At 38.2% G+C, this 24,758-nt stretch overlaps 2 protein-coding genes, 1 long non-coding RNA gene and 1 other non-coding gene across 4 annotated transcripts in view; all 4 read left to right on the top strand.

Annotated features, from left to right (window-relative positions):
* LOC108252154 (aspartyl/asparaginyl beta-hydroxylase-like) overlaps positions 1–20,319 on the top strand; it is a 32,189-nt gene extending 11,870 nt beyond the window's left edge. Inside the window, exons 5-15 of the mRNA XM_017443270.2 lie at positions 3,511–3,674; positions 3,809–3,906; positions 4,463–4,565; positions 14,154–14,296; positions 14,686–14,879; positions 15,476–16,037; positions 17,749–17,986; positions 18,035–18,173; positions 18,549–18,691; positions 19,765–19,987; positions 20,256–20,319. Of these exons, the coding sequence (XP_017298759.2) occupies positions 3,511–3,674; positions 3,809–3,906; positions 4,463–4,565; positions 14,154–14,296; positions 14,686–14,879; positions 15,476–16,037; positions 17,749–17,986; positions 18,035–18,173; positions 18,549–18,691; positions 19,765–19,987; positions 20,256–20,319 (2,071 nt within the window). The remainder of the gene's footprint in view (positions 1–3,510; positions 3,675–3,808; positions 3,907–4,462; positions 4,566–14,153; positions 14,297–14,685; positions 14,880–15,475; positions 16,038–17,748; positions 17,987–18,034; positions 18,174–18,548; positions 18,692–19,764; positions 19,988–20,255) is intronic.
* Positions 9,361–9,432, top strand: Trnaq-uug. The gene has a single exon. It is a non-coding gene; the product is annotated as a tRNA-Gln (tRNA).
* LOC103507314 lies at positions 10,069–12,246 on the top strand. The gene is made up of 3 exons (XR_541253.2): positions 10,069–10,166; positions 11,406–11,420; positions 12,052–12,246. It is a non-coding gene; the product is annotated as an uncharacterized LOC103507314 (long non-coding RNA).
* Positions 20,313–23,977, top strand: LOC103507327 (pre-mRNA-splicing factor 18-like). Its single transcript, XM_026822213.1, has 5 exons — positions 20,313–20,474; positions 20,765–20,885; positions 21,293–21,456; positions 21,737–21,958; positions 23,649–23,977. Exons 1-5 carry the CDS (start codon positions 20,412–20,414, stop codon positions 23,751–23,753), a joined length of 675 nt encoding a protein of 224 aa, XP_026678014.1. The 5' UTR covers positions 20,313–20,411; the 3' UTR covers positions 23,754–23,977.
* The last annotated feature ends 781 nt before the right edge of the window (positions 23,978–24,758 follow it).

The following is a 24,758-nucleotide window of genomic DNA, read 5'->3' as shown; positions in this document are numbered from 1 at the left end:
TCACGGGGGGGGGGTGGCCTGGTTTAATGTAATTATAATATAATTTTATTTTTATATGAAAACTTACCACATGATGACATTAGTGCGATTTCTGTGGACACTCTGTAGCTGACACAAGTGCGTGAATACCGACATTCACGCCTTCGGTACACAAACGGTAGAAGGTGTGATAGGGACTCGTCCGTAAGTTTGGCTCTTTGTTTGTTCTTCACAAAATTTTCATGCATTAATTATTTTATTTAGTATATTTACTGTTATTTCTCATTTTCGTTCATTTTTTTTAGGGGGCCTTCGCGGGCCGCAAAAATGAGCTCGTGGGCCGCATGCGGGCCGCGGGTTGGACAAGCCTGGTGTAGGTGGTTTGCTGTTGCTATGTTTGCTTGAAGAAGTTAAGAAAGTAAAATCAAAAAATCAAATCAAGAATAATAATAAACTGAATATTAAACAAATTAGGTAGGTACTACATAGGTATTCTTTAACCACGATCGAATAAACTACGGGCTAAAAAATTCCCGGAGGGACGAAACCAGCTTGTTGTGTATGGAGTCAAGGTGTTCATAACGGAGCTCGAAGATCCGAGCGATCTTCAATAGATGATACCGCGGGGCCCACTCAGCCTCGTGAGGAAAATGAGTAGCTATGACATATAAATGCGCATAGCGACCGGTGCCAGCATGGTAGGTAAACAACATTTAGGATTATTGAGATATTGGGAAAATCCTACAATGCTGCAGTGAGCACCAAAGTTGTGACATAATAACACAATGAAACTGCATTTTTATGAACTTATTATTCATTCTCTGGGTTCAATTTCGTTCTATTTCCAGTGCAATCCGGTATTGAATCACCTTGGTCTCAGCTATTGGAAGGATGGATTGAGGATAAAGTAGACTCGCATGATAGTCATGATGTGGCACATGGTAAGTAAAAACAAGATTGTAACTATGTAAATTTTGTAAGCAACGTTCGTGGCACAAGCTCCGGCTTTTACGGATGGGTATACCATTTATTGATTTTTTTTTATATAGATATTAAGAGATTAATTAGGTTTTAAAAAAAAAAAAGAGAGAAGCACAAGAAAATTAAAAATAAACCATTAATACGAGTAAATAAAATACATACATAAAGAGGTACATAAAATACATACATAATAAAATACATAAGTGTATGATTGGTTAAGCTTTAAACTTTGGGTTACCATTGACCAATCAAACATTGCTCAATCCAGTCCGTTTCACTTTAATATTGAATTGTGGTTCAAACATTACTTAATACGACATTAAATTGATTTGCTTTTATTTGGACGACTCCATTTGTAAAAAAAAAAAAACTTGAAATTCACTTCCATTCGTTGAATGATTCCAACCTCTTAGATGAACATGAAGACGAGGATGAAGATCACGATTTAGACGAAACACACGGGGACCATAGCGGTGAAGATGAAGAACATGAGGAAAATGAAGAGCATGATGATGAAAATGAAGAAGAAAACGATGAAAATGAAGAGCATGATGAAGAAAATGAAGAGCACGAAGAAGAAAATGAAGAACACGAAGCTGATGATGCCCATGCCAGTGAAGAAACCGAGGCAGACGACGAGGCAGGAATCTTCAGTGGTTTCATTCGGAGATATATCCAACCGACTCCTGAAGAAGAAGAAGTGGATGAAGAGGGAGTCTTTACGGGGTTCATCAACAAGTATATCTACACCACCGAGGCAACCAAAGAGAAAGCCGATGACGATGATGAAGGATATGATAGTCAAGATAATGATGACACGGAAGGAGATAATGATGATGAAAAAGACCGTGATGATGATGAAGATGATGAAAAAGATGGCGATGATGATGATGATGAAGATGATGAAACACAACAGGACAATGACGATGATGATGATGATGACAGATATACGGACCGTCACAGATACAGTGTAGACAAAGATGACATCAGTGGAGAAGTTGATAAAGAATTGGAAGATGACAAAGATTTGGAAGATGATAGAGAATTGGATGAAGATAATAGTAATGAAGCTGATGATGATAGTAAGGAGAGAGATGATGAAGAGAAGGTCGTGGAGGATTGGAGGAAGATTGTGTACAGATCTCCGGCGCCTGAGGAAGATGAAGAGGATGGTCCATGTAAGAGACGTGTGCTTTTGATTTCGTTGGTCTGTGTTGACCTAGCTAATGGTTTTTATCTGAATTCCTTTTGATGGAGTTTTCCCCTAATGGTTTTTAGCGAAATTCCTTTTTTTAAGATGGAGTTTTCCCTAATGGTTTTTAGCTAAATTCCTTTTTTTTTTAGATGGAGTTTTCCCTAATGGTTTTTAGCTAAATTCCTTTTTTTTAGACTAAGATTATAGATTAACTTAATCTTAAACTAAGTTTAAACTGTGATTGATGTCCCTGGTCGTAATTCAACACATTTCGCCTTCGCTTAAAACGTATTTTATTAAAGAAATCCTTCCATCTTGTACTGTTGGACTGATTTTTTGACTGGAGTTGAACCAGCCTCTTCCAAGATCTTTCGATGAGAGTCGAACAGGAACAGACATGAACAAATTCGAAACCAAAAAATAATCTTTTTCTCACCCTACAGTATGCCATAAGTCAGCCCTACGTCAAAAGTACCTGCGTAGTATGTACTCGTAGGTATTACGTCTAATTGAGTCTTTTATAATGAATTCTATTCCATAATAAGAAGAAGTTTATTGTTAACATTCAGAATCTCCTTCACAGTCTTTTCTTTATGTATCCCTCTAAGTACTTGTGTACTTTTAGGGACAATTTTCATATTTCATCGTAGGTATTACGTCTAATTGAGTCTTTTATAATGAATTCTATTCCATAATAAGAAGAAGTTTATTGTTAACATTCAGAATCTCCTTCGCAGTCTTTTCTTTATGCATCCCACTAAGTACTTGTGTACTTTTAGGGACAATTTTCATAATTTTAGGTCACCTCAAGAACTCTTTATTTGAATGACATTCTACTCTAACGACTGTGTTATAATTTTGTCTAATGTGGTGTTATTTTTTATAAGCTGTGTTTTCACTCACATTCATAAGGATCTTTTGATTAAACATTTATTTTAATAAGGGATTTAACGATCAAGTTCTACCTCATTAAGATTGATCTTACAGAAAAAAAAACCTTTTCATATGAAACACCAAGTTGAGCTCAGTGACTCACCGTGATGGTTTGCACTCCCTTGATCTCAGGCCAAGAACATGGTTCTTTTGACTAGCTTCACTAGTCAAAAGAATAACTACAGGGTGGCGCGGAAGTAACCTGATAAAGTCAAAATTGAATAACTTTGTTTGTGAATAACTAATATTTTTTTCTTTTGTCTTCAGATTATTGTAAAGAAACCTTGGGGAAATTTATCATGGAAAATTTTAATACTCTACAAAGAACTAAACTCGGAGAATTTTATTTTGAAAATTAACAGCCATATTTCATTAGTATTTATGCTTCATTATTCTTAGTGAGATAATATTCCTGTAATTCCAGACGTTCTACCGCCCGGCCCTCTCCCGCAGGCGGCCCAATCCCCGGTGTACGTTGAAGAGATCTCCCCTCCACTCCCACCCGTAGAGGAGGAGCCACCCCCGCCTGTGATGGATAGACGCGCCACTCTGGTGGAACCCGGGGAGGTGGTTCTGCCCCCGTCAGATGTGGATGAGTCGGACTTTGGGGAGTATGAGGAGGAGTTGGACGAGGAGGAGGAGGAGGCCGAAATGAGTCAGAGCGATGTCGAACCCACTCAGGAAGTAAGGCTTTGCGTTTTTATTATTAGCGATCGTCAGATGTGGATGAGTCGGACTTTGGGGAGTATGAGGAGGAGTTGGACGAGGAGGAGGAGGAGGCCGAAATGAGTCAGAGCGATGTTGAACCCACTCAGGAAGTAAGGCTTTGCTTTTTTATTATTAGCGAGTTTTGCGCAGGAACGAGTTTTCGTCAAATAACATTAAATTTGATTAAAGATTTCAGTTAACGGGACGCTAATTTTGGTTGCAAAAACTCGCTATTATTATTTTACTTTAACGGCTAAGATCATATCGATTTTTTTTTTTTTTTATGTAAACCCAGGAGGGGAGACTTTCCAAACCTTCCAAGAGAGATTTGTTAGAGAAATAAGCGTTTTGATGTAAGGAACTGTAACAACAGAGGTCTAGTCCCGAAAGTGAAGAGAGAAGGAGGACAGGATAGGAGAAAGCCAGCCGTTCCAAGAACGAACCTTATTTGTTTAGGATGAATTTCGCCCCGGGCGGGAATTTAACGCGCGACTTGGCTCTTACTAGGCAGGTGCACTCCCCTTCAAACTAATTAGGCTGGCCTTTCCTTTAGTTTGTCTGCTTGTTTCACCATAACTCTCGCACGGTTTGTCCGATATTAATAAAAATTAAAAACCTACTTTATTATTAATACATTTCGTTTCGTAACTTTTTTTTCCTTTGCAGTCCACCCTGGTAACCTATGAGTATTCCCCCGTAGACTCTGAACAAGAAGAGGAGGAAGAAGTGAGCGATAACAACAGTGCTCCCATCAATGATAAGTGGGCAAGTAAGTAAAATATAATATCTCAGTAGCGCTGTCAGATATTGACTTGGCGGGGCGAAACGCTGTCTCACTCCTTAATAAACATTGATTATTTTAAACTATTTTTTTTTTTATTCAATTTTATTCAACATTTACGAATTAATTGGTCATACATTTGAATAGATAAGAATATGTACAAGGGAGAAGTGAATTCAAGAACAAAGAAAATGACAATGGTGTGGATAGGATTAAACTAAGGGGCCACATCAATGAAAAGGTGATTATTATTATTATTATTATTATTATTATTATTATTATTATTATTATTATTATTATTATTATTATTATTATTATTATTATTATTATTATTATTATTATTATTATTATTATTATTATTATTATTATTATTATTATTATTATTATTATTATTATTATTATTATTATTATTATTATTATTATTATTATTATTATTATTATTATTATTATTATTATTATTATTATTATTATTATTATTATTATTATTATTATTATTATTATTATTATTATTATTATTATTATTATTATTATTATTATTATTATTATTATTATTATTATTATTATTATTATTATTATTATTATTATTATTATTATTATTATTATTATTATTATTATTATTATTATTATTATTATTATTATTATTATTATTATTATTATTATTATTATTATTATTATTATTATTATTATTATTATTATTATTATTATTATTATTATTATTATTATTATTATTATTATTATTATTATTATTATTATTATTATTATTATTATTATTATTTGTTAAGAATCTCTTGTTATTTCTTATCCTCGTTATTGTGGTGAAAATATTTGACCACAATAATATTTTATATTGTAGTAGCCCACTGCTGCACCCAAACTTCGTAAACCATGAAGAAATTAAAACATTATCCAATTACTAAGTAAAAGATGAAACATTTTTCACCCATACACGGGACTAGTTTAATACGGTCGTATTTGTGCTTACGATTTCCAGTTGCCGTTAAGTTCGGCGTAGGCGTAGCGTTGATCGTAGTGGCCCACGTGGTTCTAGTCAGCAAATGGAAAGCAAACGTCGACACGGGTGAGCTGCCAAAACTACATTTCCCTTAGAGTGTGCTTTTGTGCTGCTTCTACTCACCCTCAGTTTTTTCATTTCCGCTAGCTATTTTCAGGGTTCTTGTTCAGAAGTCACGTCAATGGAAATTTGCTACAAAAGGAGCTGTCACACATGAGCAGTGAACAGTGTTATTATGGGTTAGGTTGAACACAAAAAGAAGCTTTCACATTATTAGCAGTGAACCAGTGTTATTATAGGGTTAGGTTAAACACAAAAAGGAGCTTTCTTTTTCATTGTCCTGGCTTTTGAATAATTACCATTTTTAGTTCCGTTCACTTTCGTTTATGCCCGGGACGACAATCTAAATTTCAACTTGGTTTCACGTTATTATAGGGTTAGGTTAAACACAAAAAGGAGCTTTCTTTTTCATTGTCCTGGCTTTTGAATAATTACCATTTTTAGTTCGGTTCATTTTCATTTATGCCCGGGACGACAATCTAAATTTCAACTTGGTTTCACGTAAACAATTGATTTCAGCAAAAGAGGACAACCAAAGGTCTATTTAGCGTGACAGACAGACATACACACATACATACCCACATACATACAGACAGAAATTTTTCTAATGTGATTTTTGGATTCGTGGATGCATAAGGAGTTTAAGGAGTAAGAATAATTAAAAAATTCACGATTCTAAGCAATGTACAGACAATTCACGATTCTAAGCAATGTACAGACAAATCTACAATTTTATCTATATAGATTATAGTACCGACCAACAGCTTATCAGATTGTTTAATCCAATCGTTTAACTTAAACCAAGTTTAAACTCTGTGGTCCCGGACATTCATCTACGTTTTTATTATATGTTCAGTTTATTTATATTAATTAAAAAATTCACGATTCTAAGCAATGTACAGACAAATCTACAATTTTATTTATATAGATTATAGTACCGACCAACAGCTTATCAGATTGTTTAATCCAATCGTTTAACTTAACCCAAGTTCAAACTCTGTGGTCCCGGCCATTACTCTACGTTTTTATTATATTTTCAGTTTATTTACAGTCCGGTCTACAGTCTCATGTTAAAAGTTTAACGAAAGGTATTTTGAGTTCTGCGCATGCGCAGATGGATGAAAAACGTCCCAAGTTAGCTCACCTTTCTGTCAACAACGAGGCAACATGAGTCTCAATAAAGGCTGATTTACACTAGGCCGACAGGTTACTGACTGACACTTTTCAACCAATCAAAATAGAGGGTTTCCTAAGAGCAAAATATTCTCCTCTGATAGGTTAAAAAAAGTGTCGACTACCTAGTGTAAATGAGGGTTGAAACGATTTGTTCAACGTACACTCTTTATCTGTGTATCTCAATGAATGTTTAGTTTGAACTAGATACTTTTATTATTTTAACTCGAAGAACACCAGTGGCATAAACGCTATCCTTATTTTTCGTTTCTTTTCAAGTCATTAGTGTTTTAGTTTTTGCCTTTTGTTCTACGAATTTGTTAAATGATGATATTGATCATGCAGCATCACACTCTACCAAGAAATAGCCAAGAAAATGATTTCGTTATAGTTCACGAAGTTATTTCGTTATACCCTAACGAAATAATTTCGTTTCGTTAAAACTGTTCACATTTCCCGTAGTGTTGATGACATAGTTCTTTATACGTTTTTCTTTAATTTACTCGTATGTATATTTCTAGGATGGACAAAGAGTAACATTGAATTTTTGGCATGTTTCTTCATTTTCATACTATAGTAGAGCTTATGAAAGAATTCAGCTGGGGGAAAATGCGCTTCTGCCAGATTATACCGTATTTTTAATCAAGCCAAGCATTACCAATTACCATACTTTTTTCTAACAGTACTATGTGTAGGTGTAGGTAACAGTACTGTGTGTAGATTGGTACACACATATTTTTGAGGCTTTTGATCGGTCCAAGGGTTTATGCGATTTTAAAACGGCATCGTTTCTCGCTCGGGCTACGAAATAAAAACGTCGGGGGAACACTCTTCTTTTCTTTTTTAAGAGGAAAGAAGGAATTTTAATTGTGTTAAGCATAAATGCTTGCCACAAATGTCGTTCCCCGCTTATTATAGTACGCTAAATTTTATGACTTAACTTGGACTCGAACCACCAACCTCTAGATTCAAAGTCCACCGTGCACCAAAGAGATTCTTTTTTAAGAGTAATAACAGGGTGGTGTGTTTTCGTGTTGTAGAGTGCAGACGACTATCTGATGGCAGACATAACCAATGACCGGTCCCAAACAGCACAGTTTCGTTATCGGAATGGCTGGTTTTCTCCTATCCTGTCCTTCTCTTTTCGATTTCGGAATAGTAAGATCTGAGCAGTTACCATCCCGCCATCAAAACTTCAAACACAACCCCGACCCAAAATTATAACTTTGCCGAAAAATGAATAGCTCACCCCTAAATGGAATTTATCTGAAAATGAACCCAAACTGACTTCTTTCAAAAACACTAGCTTTAGTTGCCTTCCACTCTCCACACTGTATGCGTCTTCACACATTATGCAGTTTTATGACATGATGAATGTGCTTTGTTTGCAAAAAATCTACGTAGTATTTCACATGTGATTGTGAGCTAATGGATACGCTCCTCGGAGTCCTCAGTTGGGTGGAAGAGAATGTTGACAATATTGGCATTAACCTTCGCCCGTTTGATCACCTTTGTTTACTTCCATTTGGAAGTTTTTAGTTAGCTGTTCTCACTTTGAAACTTATTCTTATTTAAAACTACTTATGTTGGTAGTTCGAATGAAACATAAAAGGGTACTTTTTTTTAAAAAGAACTTAAAACTAATTTTATTAAATTCACGATTCTAAGCAATGTACAGACAAATCTACAATTTTATTTATATAGATTATAGTACCGACCAACAGCTTATCACTCTTATCAGATTGTTTAATCCAATCGTTTAACTTAAACCAAGTTTAAACTCTGTGGTCCCGGTCATTCATCTACGTTTTTATTATATTTTCAGTTTATTTATATTCCGGTCTACAGTCTCATGTTAAAAGTTTAATGAAAGGTATTTTGAGTTCTTATTTTAACTCGTAGAACGCCAGTGGCATAAACGCTATCCTTATTTTTCGTTTCTTTTCAAGCCATTAGTGTTTAAAAATAATAAATAATAATAATAAAAAAATACAAAATGATTAATGACGAATTCTAAAATTTGAAAAAGAATGGCCCATTTATCACAACTCGTATATGAAAATTGAAAAAAGGCACTAGCCTGAAATTTCCCTTGCTAAAGAAATAGCAAAGCATTAAACCCAGGGCTGATTTAAACCCAGTTGCTTTTACTTTAAGCATTAAACCCAGGGCTGATTGAGAGGCTGACGAAATACGCCGACCTCGTCTGAAGTCTGAACACAGGAAAAGACTAGGCTTAACCAGGCTGGCATACTAAATTTTGTTGATTAAAATTATTTTAGTTTATTTTAAATTTTGTTGATTATTTTCTTTTAATTAAATTGATTCCAAGGTCAAGGTAAACCTAGCAAATGGAGTGTGCCTGAAGGCATGTGATGTGTTCCATTCTTCCAATCCACTCGATTGATTTTGAGTGTGTGAAATGATGAGCTTACATGACTCCTTATCTCTTATCAACAAATTTCGTACAAACGTTGCATCTTGCAATTGTGTACCTCTTACTTTATGAGGTGAAAGTGTGGTCCCGAAGTTCACACAGGTTCCATGGTGTAACGGTTAGCACTCTGGACTTTGAATCCAGCGATCCGAGTTCAAATCTCGGTGGAACCTATTTTTTTTACTTTCTATTTTTTTTACTTTCTATTTTTATTATTTTTTTTTCCTTTCTTTGGAAAATAACTTTGGAGTAGTTAGTTATATGGTGACGTCAAACATTTATCAAACTTTACTGAGGGCACGGTTAGCCCAGTGGTAAGGCTCTTGCCGTGCAGAAGATCCCGGGTTCGAATCCCACCATCGACAAAAAATTGTACTCGTATTTCTATTTCAAAATTCTGGTGTTCTCGTGTTGACCCAGCACCTAAATGGGAAGTATTGTGTCTCTTCTCGCCCATCTGATGAGAGGCATACTACGGCATGGGCAGTGGGCATGCTACGACACAGACCGCATGCGTCTAATGTAGGTAGCAGTTGTTCCATTGCTACGAAATAAAAACGTCGGGGGAACACTCTTCTTTTCTTTTTTAAGAGGAAAGAAGGAATTTTAATTGTGTTAAGCATAAATGCTTGTCACTAATGTCGTTCCACGCTTATATAGTACGCTAAATTTTATGACTTAACTTGGACTCGAACCACCAACCTCTAAATTCAAAGTCCACCGTGCTAATCACTGCACCAAAGAGGTTCTTTTTTTAAGAGATCAGGGTGACATCGTAATAACAGGGTGGTGTGTTTGTTTCGTGTTGTAGAGTGCAGACGACTACCTGATGGCAGATGTAACCAATGAGCAAGACTGGGAAATAAGAGATCAACTAGATGCCGCGGATACCCTGTACAATGCATCGGTAAGTCTGGTAGTCTGAAAGTCAAGGGTTCGATTGTGACGGTCAAAAAAAGTTCAAACCTATTAAAATAAATTAAATCCATTTTTTATTACTGTCAATAAAGTTCGAGTCAGCCTAGTTAGCTTGGAGGGTAGCGCGTCTGCCTTCTAAGCGCTAGGGCGTGGGTTCGATTCCCGCCCTTGGCGGATTTTTCCCTGATAGGTTTCGTTCTTTAAATCCATTTTTTATTACTGTCAATAAAGTTCGAGTCAGCCTAGTTAGCTTGGAGGGTAGCGCGTCTGCCTTCTAAGCGCTAGGGCGCGGGTTCGATTCCCGCCCTTGGCGGATTTTTCCCTGATAGGGTTCGTTCTTGGAACGGCTAGCTTTCTCCTATCCTGTCTTCCTTCTCTCTTCGATTTCGGCTTGGAACGGCTAGCTTTCTCCTATCCTGTCTTCCTTCTCTCTTCGATTTCGGAACGATAATACGTTCGCAGTTTGAGTTCCCTCTATGAAACCTCTCTGTAAAAAAAGTTGACTTCAATCTTTTTAGCCCATCTGATTGTTTAGTCCAAGAATTGGTCTAAGATTATAGATTAACTTGATCTTAAACTAAGTTTAAACTGTGATTGATGTCCCTGGTCGTAATTCAACACATTTCGCCTTCACAAAACTTCAAACACAACCCCGACCCAAAATTATAACTTTGCCGAAAAATGAATAGCTCACCCCTAAATGGAATTTATCTGAAAATGAACCCAAACTGACTTCTTTCAAAAACACTAGCTTTAGTTGCCTTCCACTCTCCACACTGTATGCATCTTCACACAGTATGCAGTCAAAACTTCAAACACAACCCCGACCCAAAATTATAACTTTGCCGAAAAATGAATAGCTCACCCCTAAATGGAATTTATCTGAAAATGACCCCAAACTGACTTCTTTCAAAAACACTAGCTTTAGTTGCCTTCCACTCTCCACACTGTATGCGTCTTCACACATTATGCAGTTTTATGACATGATGAATGTGCTTTGTTTGCAAAATGACCCCAAACTGACTTCTTTCAAAAACACTAGCTTTAGTTGCCTTCCACTCTCCACACTGTATGCGTCTTCACACATTATGCAGCAATTGGTCTAAGATTAACTTAATCTTACACTAAGTTTAAACTGTGATTGATGTCCCTGGTCGTAATTCAACACATTTCGCCTTCGTCTCATGCAGCATATTGGGGTTTCCTTGTTCTGCATTGTTGTTTACAGGAAAGTTCATTTTAGGTCTTTGTTTGCAAAAAATCTACGTAGTATTTCACATGTGATTGTGAGCTAATGGATACGCTCCTCGGAGTCCTCAGTTGGGTGGAAGAGAATGTTGACAATATTGGCATTAACCTTCGCCCGTTTGATCACCTTTGTTTACTTCCATTTGGAAGTTTTTAGTTAGCTGTTCTCACTTTGAAACTTATTCTTATTTAAAACTACTTATGTTGGTCGTTCGAATGAAACATAAAAAGGTGCTTTTTTTTAAAGAACTTAAAACTAATTTTATTAAAGAAATTCTATCTTCTCAATCTAAACTTCTTACCAACTGATGGGCCTATCTTCAAACCCCAACAAACTTTCGCCTTTTACGGCCCCTAATTCACACGCTTTAAGAACTTAAAACGTCCGTTTGATCACCTTTGTTTACTTCCATTTGGAAGTTTTTAGTTAGCTGTTCTCACTTTGAAACTTATTCTTATTTAAAACTACTTATTTTGGTAGTTCGAATGAAACCTAAAAGGGTACTTTTTTTAAAGAACTTAAAACTAATTTTATTAAAGAAATCCTTCCATGTTGTACTGTTGGACTGATTTTTTGACTGGAGTTGAACCAGCCTCTTCCTAGGTCTTTCGATGAGAGATTTTAGGTCACCTCAAGAACTCTTTATTTGAATGACATTCTACTCTAACGACTGTGTTATAATTTTGTCTAATGTGGTGTTATTTTTACAAGCTGTGTTTTCACTCACATTCATAAGGATCTTTTGATTAAACATTTATTTTAATAAGGGATATAACGATCAAGTTCTACCTCATTAAGATTGATCTTACAGAAAAAAAAACTAGCTTTTGCTTTTCATATGAAACACCAAGTTGAGTTCAGTGACTCACCGTGATGGTTTGCACTCCCTTGATCTCAGGCCAAGAACATGGTTCTTTTGACTAGTCAAAAGAATAACTACAGGGTGGCGCAGAAGTAACCTAATAAAGTCAAAATTGAATAACTTTGTTTGTGATTAATATTTTTTCTTTTGTCTTCAGATTATTGTAAAGAAACCTTGGGGAATTTATCATGGAAAATTTTAATACGCTACAAAGAACTAAACTCGGAGAATTTCATTTTGAAAATTAACAGTCCATTAGAGATTTTTGAAAATCGGATAATTTCTCGAAATAGCAAATTTCTAGGGCCTGTAAACTCTCCCGAAATGTCCGCCCAGACTTTTTTTCTGGGCTTACCTCAAACATAGGGTGTATTTTCAGCAAACCTAGGTCTCCCTAAGAGTTGAAGAACAACGTTCGAGAAGTTCAAGCCATAGGACCAAAACCAAACATTTTGAGCCCAAATGTGCGAAAAAAAACCCGAATGTGCGACATTAAAAATGCCTGTAAACTCTCCCGAAATGTCCGCCCAGACTTTTTTTCTGGGCTTACCTCAAACATAGGGTGTATTTTCAGCAAACCTAGGTCTCTCCAAGAGTTGAAGAACAACGTTCGAGAAGTTCAAGCCATAGGACCAAAACCAAACATTTTGAGCCCAAATGTGCGAAAAAAAACCCGAATGTGCGACATTAAAAATGGACAGCATTTTCGCGGAGAGAGAGAGAGAGGAGAATTGTATTAGAAAGGAGAAGGAGAAAGAGAGGAGTTCAGAATAGAGGAAAGATTGGAAAAGAAAACGAAGTAGGTAGTAAATGTTAGGCATCATGGAAAACAGATGGTGGATTTCACCAACCTTCTTTCCAGCCTCAAACAGCCTGTCAGCTCTGTGAAGCCAATACAAATTAAATGGAACCCAACTGGCTGTTAGCTTCACAGGTGTTCTAAAAACTAAATAAATATTGGTGAAATCCAACATGAATCTTTTAAAGGGGAGGAAGAAATGGAGAGAGTCAGAAAAAGGGAGGAAGAGGTTATTAAGAGGAAGTGCAGGAAGAATAACATGGAGAGTAGCTTGTTATGAGGACAGTCTGAAAGCTCGAAGGACAGAAAATTAGGAAGAAATATGAAAGAAGATTCTTAGAATCCTTAGGAAGAAGGAAAGGAAAAACAGGAAAAATAATGAGGAGGAGAAGAAGAAGAAGGCAGGGATTGATAGGGACTAAGAGTGAAAAGGAGGGAAGAGGTTCTCGTGAATGGAGCAGTTGCAAATGGGTAAAAATTATAAATAAATGGTCGATTCCTATGTAAAAAGTTGGAAAAAATCCAAATCTGAGGTCAAAACTCCGTAAAAATAACTGTAAAAGGTCGAAAATTCAAATTTTATTTTCCGTTCTAATGAAAGAGTTCAAATATGTGTGACGTCAGACTTTACGCAGTTGTTTTTTTCGTCCGTTACGTAGCGCCACTATGCAAGCGCGCTAGGAGCAGAAAGAACTGCGCAGAAACGTATGCGCACCAACACATCAATACGTTGCCTACGAGGGAGCTTTGCTCGACACATTTGATGTGACGTCATCGCCTACGGGAGCTTATGCCGTGACGTCAAACACGATTTACCGGCATTTTTTTAATCGATTTATCTCGGGATCTAGAAGTTGTAGAAGAAAAAGAAAGATTCCGTTAGTCCTCATTTTTCCTGCTCTATGACTTTGAAACACCACCCTAGTAAGCGCAACTGATCTATTTAAAAACAAAGAAAATGGCAATGGTGTGGATAGGGTTAAACTAAGGGGCCACATCAATGAAAAGGTGAAAAAAAAATCGAATACGTCTACTAAGCACTAAGTCAATTATTTTGTGATTACAGGTGGTGCCAGCAGACCAACAGTAGAGTTCAATTCAGAAGACGAAGAAATATTAGAACAAACGGGATCAGAAGTAGAGTACTCAGATAATGAACCTGAACCTGTAACTCCTACAGTACAAACCAGTCGACATGGAGGACCTAAGGTATGAAGTTGAAACTTTAGTTCACCAGCCTGGCTGAGGGACTTTAAACAGGGAGTAGACCAGCTGAACCTGGCTTGAGGACTCTAAACAGGGAGTAAACCAGCTTATCTTTATCCGATACAGAGCATTTAATATTTTAAATTGCTCCATGGGTAAAGAGTAAGCCATATGTATTACTTATTTATACTGAGATGATTTGTGTTTATGTATGTTTATAAATAAATGGTTATATATTTAAAAAAAAGAACTGTAGGATAAAATGTAATTAGATTTTTAGCCCTAAAATGGAATTGATAAAATGTAATTAGATTACTGGGAAAAATGTAATGAGATGAGAACTACTATTTTAAGAACAATATTTTTAGATAGCAAAGATAGGTAGGTAAAATAAACCAATTGTAAACCTTTTGCCAACCAATTGTAACATCATAATACAACGAAACATTTTTATTTATTTATGTTGTCTCAATATTTCAGGCAGCTATCAGAAGATCATCCCGGCACATCAACATCTGATCAACAGGTTTCCCGATCATGTCAAGTATCGTAATGATTTGGCTGTTACTTATCTTATGATGGCCAGGTAAACAGTTACTTTATCTTCTTTTAATGGGATATACAGTCCACTTTAACTGGGAAGTCCGATGACCTTTGGGTGCGCACTCGTCAAAAAATAGCTCGTTGATTAACAAGTAAGCATGTGAATAGTTGATCCCATGGGATTTTTCACGCCGAATCGAATGGTGAAACTTTTAGAACTGTCCGACTTACAGTTGAGAAGTTGCGGTTCCCCTCTATGCGCTTCCATCGGACTTCCCAGTTGACGTGGACTGTACTAGCCAGCTTAATTAGTTTGGTTGGTAGCGCGTCTGTCTTGTAAGCGCTAGGTCGCGGGTTCGATTTCCGCCCGGAGCTGGTTTTATTCTAAACAGATAAGGTTCGTTTTCGAAATGACTGTCTTTTTCCTATCCTGTCTTCCTTCTCTCGTCGCTTTTCACAGTGTGAGAATACTACCATTGTTGGGATCATGATTTTTGGGACCCCCTGTCCCTCCTAACTTCCAAATTCCTAATGCGTCTCTATCAGAACATAGCCCCACAAGCCTTTTCTTAAAAAAAGATCTATTTTTCAATTTTGTTAATATTAATATTCTATTCTATTCCATGTGTGTGGAGGAAGGAACACACCTGCGCGTCTTGTGCTAGAAGAAGTCCTGACTAAATGGCCCGAGGATGGACTCGCTCACGCCAACCTGGGCTTTATTCTTAAACAAGAAGAGAAGCACGAGTTGGCGGTTCAACATTTGATGCGAGGGATCCACAGTCCGGAGTTCGCGGGTTCGGTGGAGCCTGCGAATAGGGGGAAGTATTATTATGTCCTTGGCGATGCCCTGCAGAGATTGGGCAGGAACGAGGAGGCCCATGAAGTAAGTAAACAGGTAGCACCATACACAAAAGATCCAGTCCGAGGCTTACGTGTAGGGGCAAACAGCCCTAGAGAATCTGCGCGTCTTGTGCTAGAAGAAGTCCTGACTAAATGGCCCGAGGATGGACTCGCTCACGCCAACCTGGGCTTTATTCTTAAACAAGAGGAGAAGCACGAGTTGGCGGTTCATCATTTGATGCGAGGGATCCACAGTCCGGAGTTCGCGGGTTCGGTGGAGCTTTCGAATAGGGGGAAGTATTATTATGTCCTTGGCGATGCCCTGCAGAGATTGGGCAGGAACGAGGAGGCCCATGAAGTAAGTACATAGGTAGCACCATACATAAAATGTTCACTCCGAGGCTTATGTGTAGGGGCAGACAGCCCTAGAAGATGGTTTAAGTGAAGACGAATTTACGAAGTAAACAGGAATCAGCTTAACTCCATACACAACAAGCTGGGCATGTCCCTCCGGGAATTATTTAGCCCGTAGTTTATTCGATCAGTAGGTACCTATGTACCTACCTAATTTGTTTAATATTCAGTTTATTATCATTCTTGATTTGATTTTACTTTCATGTAATGATTTAAAATCAAGACTAGAGCCCGTTCTCCCTTGAGTCCCAATATAATGTTTAAGTCACCCATCCATTTATTGGCCTTCCTCGGCGTAGCTTAACATAGGTAACGCTAAAACCGGTCCTAAATTAACGACTGAAGTGTTATCTAAAACCATCTCGCTTTGAGTTCATAGGTCGTCGCGACTAATTTCAAAATCAGAGCTCATTTGTGTGAGAAAATGTGAAAAAAATCCCCCAAAAACCAGTTTTTTTGGTTTTTTGGCTTTATGGTTTTCTGGAAAAAATTTGCACCACCACTTTCGTGTTCCTGGTAAAAAGACCTTTAATTTGATATATAGGTCGACCAGGTTTGGATAAGTCCTTCTATGGGGACAGACAGACAGACCGACCGACACTAGCGAAACCCGGTATGGTAGTGAATAAAATAATATTGTAAAACAAAAAAGTGATCTGTTTTTCATTTTCCCCTATTGATTTTAATTTGTTTTACCAAGTGTTGTGTATACCCTTGAAGGTTCTAACTTTTTAATATTGAAAATAAATGTGTTTTTTCTAAAGAAAAGAAACCCGAAAAATTCTGTTCTGTTTCATTTTGCTCGGATGTGTTTGCTGCTACAATAGAATCCTATAACATGTATGAATATTGTGTGTACCTAATTATCTACTTTTTTTGGCCCTTTTTTAGAGTGCCTACAGGACAGGCCGATTTTTGCGCCCCTTTTTTTCAGACAGCCTGATTGCTGTGTTAGAGCTAGTTCTGCCAGTTCAAGTTGTATTTCCTTACTTTTTTTAGATTTAGGAGAACCCTAACATAATTTAATTTGACAGGGTTCTCTGAAGAAGCTCTTTTAAATCTTCCACCCAACAACTTACCTTTCTGAATTATCTAATGTGAAGCTTGAAAAAAAATCGACCTAAGTGTGTACTTAATTAGTTGGTGTGTTCACACATAGTCGATGGCCATCGATCGATATGAATTTATTGTGGATCGCCCTCGATCGACGGCCAACAACTTACCTTTCTGAATTATCTAATGTGAAGCTTGAAAAAAAATCGACCTAAGTGTGTACTTAATTAGTTGGTGTGTTCACACACAGTCGATGGCCATCGATCGATATGAATTTATTGTGGATCGCCCTCGATCGACGGACGATCAACTATGTTTGGACACATCTTTACAGTTTGCAATAGTTACCCGTATGAGTTCTTTCCCTCAAACCAAACCACTAACACCGAAATTTTTTAACGTGTGTTCTCCCCGCTTTCTGTGTGTTCCATTACCCCTAACAACAAACTATGTTTGGACACATCTTTACAGTTTGCAATAGTTACCCGTATGAGTTCTTTCCCTCAAACCAAACCACTAACACCGAAATTTTTAACGTGTGTTCTCCCCGCTTTCTGTGTGTTCCATTACCCCTAACAACGCCTGCCCCCTCACTAACATAGAAAGTAGAGGAAGCATTGAGTCGCTTTCGCGCCTTGTTAGTTGCTCACCCCCGATCTCCACGGAGTTTGCACGGTGTAGCGCGGTGTCTTGACAGTGTGGCCGAGGCTAAGAGGAGTAACTCAGTTCTGGACGCGGCTATAGAGGCTTATCTGAGTGTGCTGACTGAGGGGAGTAATGTACCTGGGCCTCTGCTGATCCGGGCCGCACAGCGGTGTATTGATCGCGGACGATTCAAGGGTGAGTTTTGGATGTTGTTAATGATTTTTTTTTTTGCCTATAAAGCAGATTACATATTAGGCGGACTACTTCCGACTTCCGACCAACCAGTGTGTAGTCTGCGCCAGCGTTCTGTTCATAATGTCGATAGACTGACGGCACGCCCCTGGTGGAGCCTAGAAGAAACTACTTACCTTCCATTCTTCAGGTATTTACCCATGTATACTGGTTGGATTCTTTGACCCTGGCACTATCATGGTCATCTTCATCTTCTTCTATGATTCTTCTTCTATGTACCTGAGGTAGATGTTAACCTTAGTAGATTTTAAGCTCAGAAAAAAATGGACATGGTTTACTTTATTGCTCTTTTTAAAATTTCAACCCGGGAATTTTTTTCCCCTCTGTAAAAACAAGTCTTATCGTCCCGAAATCGAAGAGAAGGAAGACAGGATAGGAGAAAGCCAGCCGTTCCAAGAACGAACCCTATCTGTTTAGAATAAAGTTCGCCCCGGGTCAAATCGATCCCTCGACCTTGCGATCAGAAGGCAGACGTGTTAATTTAACGTTTTTATTTTGATTTCAGTAAACTGGAAAGAAATTGGAAGAAGATCAGGGACGAAGCAATGGCCATATTGAAAATTCAAGACAAGACTGTTGGCTTCCAAGATGAAGCTGAAACTTTAGTACAAAAGGGAGACTGGAAACAGTTCGACCTATTTGTGAGAGGTGAGTAGCATTGTGATATGGTTGCAAAACCTAACGCGACCTATGGTCATCTTAAAAATTAAAATCAAAACTCAAAAGGGTGATATGCAAATCAAACGACGCAAATGCTGCATCAAAGTGTGTACAACTGCTAAGGAGGATTTTAGTGACAGGGGTTTGACCCTCCGTTCGTGACCGATGCCCGTCTCTAGTGATGGGTAAATACCCGGGTACTTATTTTTGGGGTAAATACCCAATTTTTATAAATACCCGGGTATTTTCAATTTTAAGCTCTAAAGTTCTTTAGAGACCCCATCTTCCATCTCCTATTGATAATGATAACTATTAAGCTCATCATCTTGAACTTGAAGGATTTGCAATAGAATAGACATAATAAAATAATGATGAAACCATTTTTTTTTTTAACAAAAATTGCGGCACTTATTAGTCTTTGTTCACAAAGTCGCCGCTAAAATTGTGAAGCGTTTCAGTCGAATTTTGCCCGGGAAATAATAAAAAAAAAAATCAAGTGACGTTTTTTGTTTATTTTTCTTCTTTTTTTTAAAAAAAAAAAAAAATATATACCTATCCGGGTATTTACCAACCCGGGGGGTGGATAAATACCCAATTTTTATTTCTCTCATTATCCTCACCCAGCCTGACTGGGGCCAGGAACACTCGGTTACCCATAAGAATACAACATACCTCGGCTGAGATTGAACCCACGCCCTCCTGTTTACCAGGTGAGCGCCTTGACCACTACACCACCGAGGCAGGTTAGTAAGTAGGTATTTTTTCCCAAGGATCCCGATATTTTGCTACAATATCAATGCTGCCTTCCGTGGCAGGACAGTGGACATTTTGTGTAAATGACGGGTATTCCAACTTACAATAAAATTAAAGGGGAAAATTTTTTTTTTTTTTTTTTTTTTTTTTTTTTTAGAAATGCAGAAACTGACAATGAAGTAGGTATTTTTGCCCAAGGATCCCGATATTTTGCTACAATATCAATGCTGCCTTCCGTGGCAGGACAGTTACACAAATGACGGGTGTTCCAACTTATAATAAAATTGCCCCCTCCCTATTCATTGCAGGCCGCAAGGTGGAGGCCAACTGCAAGCGTACCCCCAACACATGTCGTCTAGTGGCCGAATTCCCCCCGGCCTCTAGCTGTGTTCGCGGCCAGATCAAGTTCAGTGTAATACATCCGGGTACCCATGTGTGGCCACATTGCGGGCCGACTAATTGTAGACTGCGCGCGCATCTGGGTCTTGTCATACCTGAAGGTACGGGACTGCGCGTTGCGAATCAAACCAGGTGAGTTGCGTTCCGTTTTGATCCACCTAGATTTATTTTATTTTATGACATATAAATGCACATAGCGACCGGTGCCAGCATAGTAGGTAAACATTGCATGTTAGGATTATTGAGATATTGGGAAAAATCCTACAATGGTGCAGTGAGCACCAAAGTTGGGATATAATAACACAAAGAAATTGCATTTTCATTTTTTTTTATAATCATCTGGGTTAAGCTACGTCCAGAAGGGCAGCTAATAGACTCGTGACAACACTTCTGGTTTCAGATCATGGGAGGAGGGCAAGGTGTTGGTGTTTGACGATAGTTTCGAGCATGAGGTCTGCAGATAGTTTTTCCTGGAAAAATCCTCATCCCTCATCTTCAAAGCAGGACCTGTTTATCAAACGTATGAACAAACCAACCCAGTGATTGCTCAATAAATATGGATATCCTGAAAGCAGAAATCGAGAGAAAACGGAAGCTTCTAGAAGAGAGCAAAATAATTGTAAGTATTGATTTTTAAAATGGGACTTTCTGTACATTGAAATAGGCTTTTCTTTATATTTAGCCTTCAAAATTGGGTTATCTCCTACCAGATAATGTAGTTAAAAATAAGAGGAACGAAAGGAGTCCATAGTTTGTAGCTATAAGTGGGTTGTTGTTGTTAACGTTGGCAATGGCAACTACATCTACACTTCCAAGCCCAGGAGCTGCACCACCTCTACAGGACTGGTCCACAGGCTGTAAGTGGGTCAATGCTTCTAATTATTTATTGATATTTTATTGTTTTTCTAGACTGAGAATAAAAAGTTTTTCAAAGGATCTGAATTGAAAGCAAAACAAGAGGAGGAATATAACAAGAAGTATGGACCAAAGGCAGAAGACACCCTTGAGAAAAGTTCAACCAGTGGTACAGGTAAGTTAGACTAAATAAAAGTAATAGGTAACACTTTGAAAACAAGATATGGATTTAACATTGAGTTAAGCTAGGACCATATAGCATGGGGGGCCTCAGGCTTGTTTTTGTCCCTAAATCTTGTAATACCCTCCCCCTCCCATACTTTGATATCTGTGTCCAGTTGTCTAATCTGATCCTTTCTAGTGTTGTGACACATTGATTGCTTTTTTGTGAGCTGACACTGTCATCCACTATTCAGATTGTAAAACTAGAAGTTGGTACACATCCAATGGATCTGCACCCTTACCAAATTTTTCTTCTATCCATTACAGATAGTTCCCGATATGATGGATCTCTTCATCAGACCCTGCCTAGGAAGGAAGTCATTCGCCGATTGAGGGAGTTTTGTCTTCTATCCATTACAGATAGTTCCCGATATGATGGATCTCTTCATCAGACCCTGCCTAGGAAGGAAGTCATTCGCCGATTGAGGGAGCGAGGAGAGCCAATCACAATGTTTGGTGAATCAGAAACTGATTCCTTTCAGAGGCTACGTCAGTGTGAAATACAGGAGCCTGAGATTAACAAGGTAATTATTAGCCATTTATGACATTTCTCTGGAGTTGAGCAACATTGTGCATGGTTGATATCTGGATGGGTGACCATCTAGGACAGGATGTGCAGATTATTTCAGAATGCATTCTCAGAGCAAGTTAAATTCTTGTCAACAATGTAAAATGAAATGCCAGAGATATCCTTCTCTTACCACACTTCTACAATTCGAGCCAAGTTCCAATGAACATGCCTGTGTTTACATTTCACCTCAACTATCAAATGCTAATTCTTATCCCAATTTCAATAACCCACAGGGTTTCCGTAATGATTTCCAAGAAGCTCTGGAGAAAGTGGATCAAACCTATTTGGACGAGCTGCTTGCCTCTCAAGCTCAAACGAGTAACAGTCGAGCTGTGAAGGAAGAAGAGATATCACCCGAAAAACAAATCACCTATGATGATATTCAGAACATGGCTAAGGATTTGGGCAAAGGAGATCGAAACCTTGACATGAATGTTACTCTTAACTTGATACAGGTGGGATTTTTTTAATAAAATGTGGGGAAAAAACTTGGTCTCTTATTGTTTTGTTTTCAGGACTGAAAAATTTGGTAAGAATTCGTTCTCTGTCCATCACAACCTCTCAAGTTAGAGAACACATAGCAGCCGCCACACTTGAATGTTGCAGAAGTGACCAAGTCATCCACTATGTTAGCTTTGCGTAGCTCCATGTATGATCCAGAGCTATTCAGTACAAGCTCTACACCATCTAAACTCATTGGGATATGAGAGCTTTGAGGATTCCACAGTTCCTCACAGATCTCGTAACCAATACATGTGTCCAGTGTAGCTATCACAGCATCTCCAAAGGGCACACGGTCCTGACCAGTCACTTTAGACACGATATGTGGCAGATAGTATTCTTCTATTTCTTGAAGTTTTCTCCAAGGAGTAAACCAACGTGTTTCTCTATAATTGCCGTCATCACACATCAGAAGTTTAGGCCTAATCAAAATGATTTTCTTGTCTAAGAATATAACACGACAATTATACACTGCTGTTCTATGCCGTATTGGCATACCCACGTCAATCATGGATATGTGGCAGATAGTATTCTTCTATTTCTTGAAGTTTTCTCCAAGGAGTAAACCAACGTGTTTCTCTATAATTGCCATCATCACACATCAGAAGTTTAGGCCGAATCAAAATGATTTTCTTGTCTAAGAATGTAACACGACAATTATACACTGCTGTTCTATGCCGTATTGGCATACCCACGTCAATCATGATTCCCTGACATATTGGATTCTTTAAAAGTTCCACAAGAACTTGCCAGCAATGCAAGTGTGTATCTGACTCAAAGAAATGATCTTCACAACTGTAGCCAGATATTTCTAGCTCGGGTCCACTCCTGTATGTTGCCTGGTTTTGTTTAGCAACACTGATACTCTGTAGAATTCTGTTCAGGTTTCCGTCAAAGTCCAATGCTAACTGATTCAATGTGGATGCTGCCACTGTGATCTTCTTCCCCATTGTGTCTAATGGTTTGTGATCTGGAAAGTAAAAAAAAAAAATGAACCCAACATGACATACATACACAAGATGAATACTTTAGTATGGGTGGAACAGTAGATTAACAGAAAATATGATCAAGAGGGCACCAAGATGAAGATATATGTCTAAAGAATATGATGGATCTGCAAGAACGGTCAGTATTAACTCAAGATACAGCTCATTGGCATGCATCTGTAGAGCAGATTCTCGGGCTTTTGTGTCTAAAGAATATGATGGATCTGCAAGAACGGTCAGTATTAACTCAAGATACAGCTCATTGGCATACATCTGTAGAGCAGATTCTCGGGCTTTTGTCACAGATAAGGAAAAATGGCCAAATGTGTAGGTTTATCATACTCACATTTTACTCTGGAGGCTTTTGTCACAGATAAGGAAAAATGGCCAAAATGTGTAAGTTTATCATACTTCATACTCACATTTTACTCTGGTTCTGTTAGGTTGACAATTTTTTCACTTGGTAAAACACGCCTCATGAACTTTGAGCAATCCTGATGAAGTTAATCAATAGTTTAATGACCCAATTAACAAAATATCATTATTTTCTTACTCTATTTCTTGAAGTTTTCTCCAAGGAGTAAACCAACGTGTTTCTCTATAATTGCCATCATCACACATCAGAAGTTTAGGCCTAATCAGTTAGCGTGGTTGGTAACGGACGTATATTCAGGGACTGAAGAGGTTGATGACCAAATGCCAGCAGTTTTACCCCACGGACCCTTCGCGATGTGTGGAGTATGTACCTGATGATGAACGCTGAAGTGAAGCAACGTTCAGCATGGTTGGTAGCTGGATGGGTGACCCTCTGACGTAATGCCGGGATTTCCTCGTCCCCTCTCAGACTGCTAAGGTAGCTGCTGGTTCAAATCTCAGCAAAATGAAGAGGCCGAACACCCTGATAATTATGGCCTTTGCAGTTCTGAGGGTGTGGTTATGTACCAGGTTGAGATAGGTCATTCCCGTTCGTTCTTGGCGTGTGGAAAATGATGTGGTAACTTAACACAACCCTCTCAGACTGCTAAGGTAGCTGCTGGTTCAAATCTCAGCAAAATGAAGAGGCCAAACACCCTAATAATTATGACCTTTGCAGTTCTGAGGGTGTGGTTATGTACCAGGTTGAGATAGGCCATTCCCGTCCTTGCTTGGCGTGTGGAAAATGAATAAAATGATGTGGTAACTTAACACAGCCTTCATGAGCGTGTAAAGTTGGCGGGAAATTCGAAATTTTGATTTTTTTTCCCAACTTGTACACTAAGGTGTAGGGCAGTGGTTCTCAAAGTTGTCACCACCGCGGCACACTTTTCAAGACTCCAATCTTTCCGCGGCACCGCGATCGTCAATCCGAATACCAACCACATACAACGTTACTTAACTCTAGTGATCCATCGGGACCTGGAACATTCACCGTAGTATCGCGGCTAGCTGTAACGTAATGGAGGAGTTGCGCTTACTTGGGTGATGTTTCAAAGTCATAGAGCAGGAAAAATGAGGACCAATGGAATTTTTCTTTTTCTTCTACGACTTCTAGATACCGAGATAAATCGATTTAAAAAATGCCGGTAAATCGTGAAGTTTGACGTCACGGCATACGCTCCCGTAGGCGATGACGTAACATCAAATGTCCCGAGCAAAGCTCCCTCGCAGGCAACGCATTAATGTGTTTGTGCGCATACGTATCTGCGCAGTTCTTTCTGCTCCTCCGCTAGCGCGCTTGCATAGTGGCGCTACCTAACGGACGAAAAAAACAACTGCGTAAAGTCTGACG

The sequence above is a fragment of the Diaphorina citri genome, unplaced genomic scaffold (genome assembly GCF_000475195.1).
Source record: "Diaphorina citri unplaced genomic scaffold, Diaci psyllid genome assembly version 1.1 scaffold305, whole genome shotgun sequence".
Lineage (NCBI taxonomy): Eukaryota > Metazoa > Arthropoda > Insecta > Hemiptera > Psyllidae > Diaphorina > Diaphorina citri.
Note: the sequence above shows the minus strand (reverse complement) of the source record. Positions and strands in the feature narration are given on the sequence as shown.

Bases quoted from the DNA above. Each gene is read 5' to 3' on its own strand.
- LOC103507327 (XM_026822213.1), top strand. From the start codon at position 20,412: ATGGATATCCTGAAAGCAGAAATCGAGAGAAAACGGAAGCTTCTAGAA. The intron at 20,475-20,764 runs GTAAGTATTGAT...TTGTTTTTCTAG, and splicing joins TAGAAGAGAGCAAAATAATT to ACTGAGAATAAAAAGTTTTT. The intron at 21,457-21,736 runs GTAATTATTAGC...AATAACCCACAG, and splicing joins AGGAGCCTGAGATTAACAAG to GGTTTCCGTAATGATTTCCA.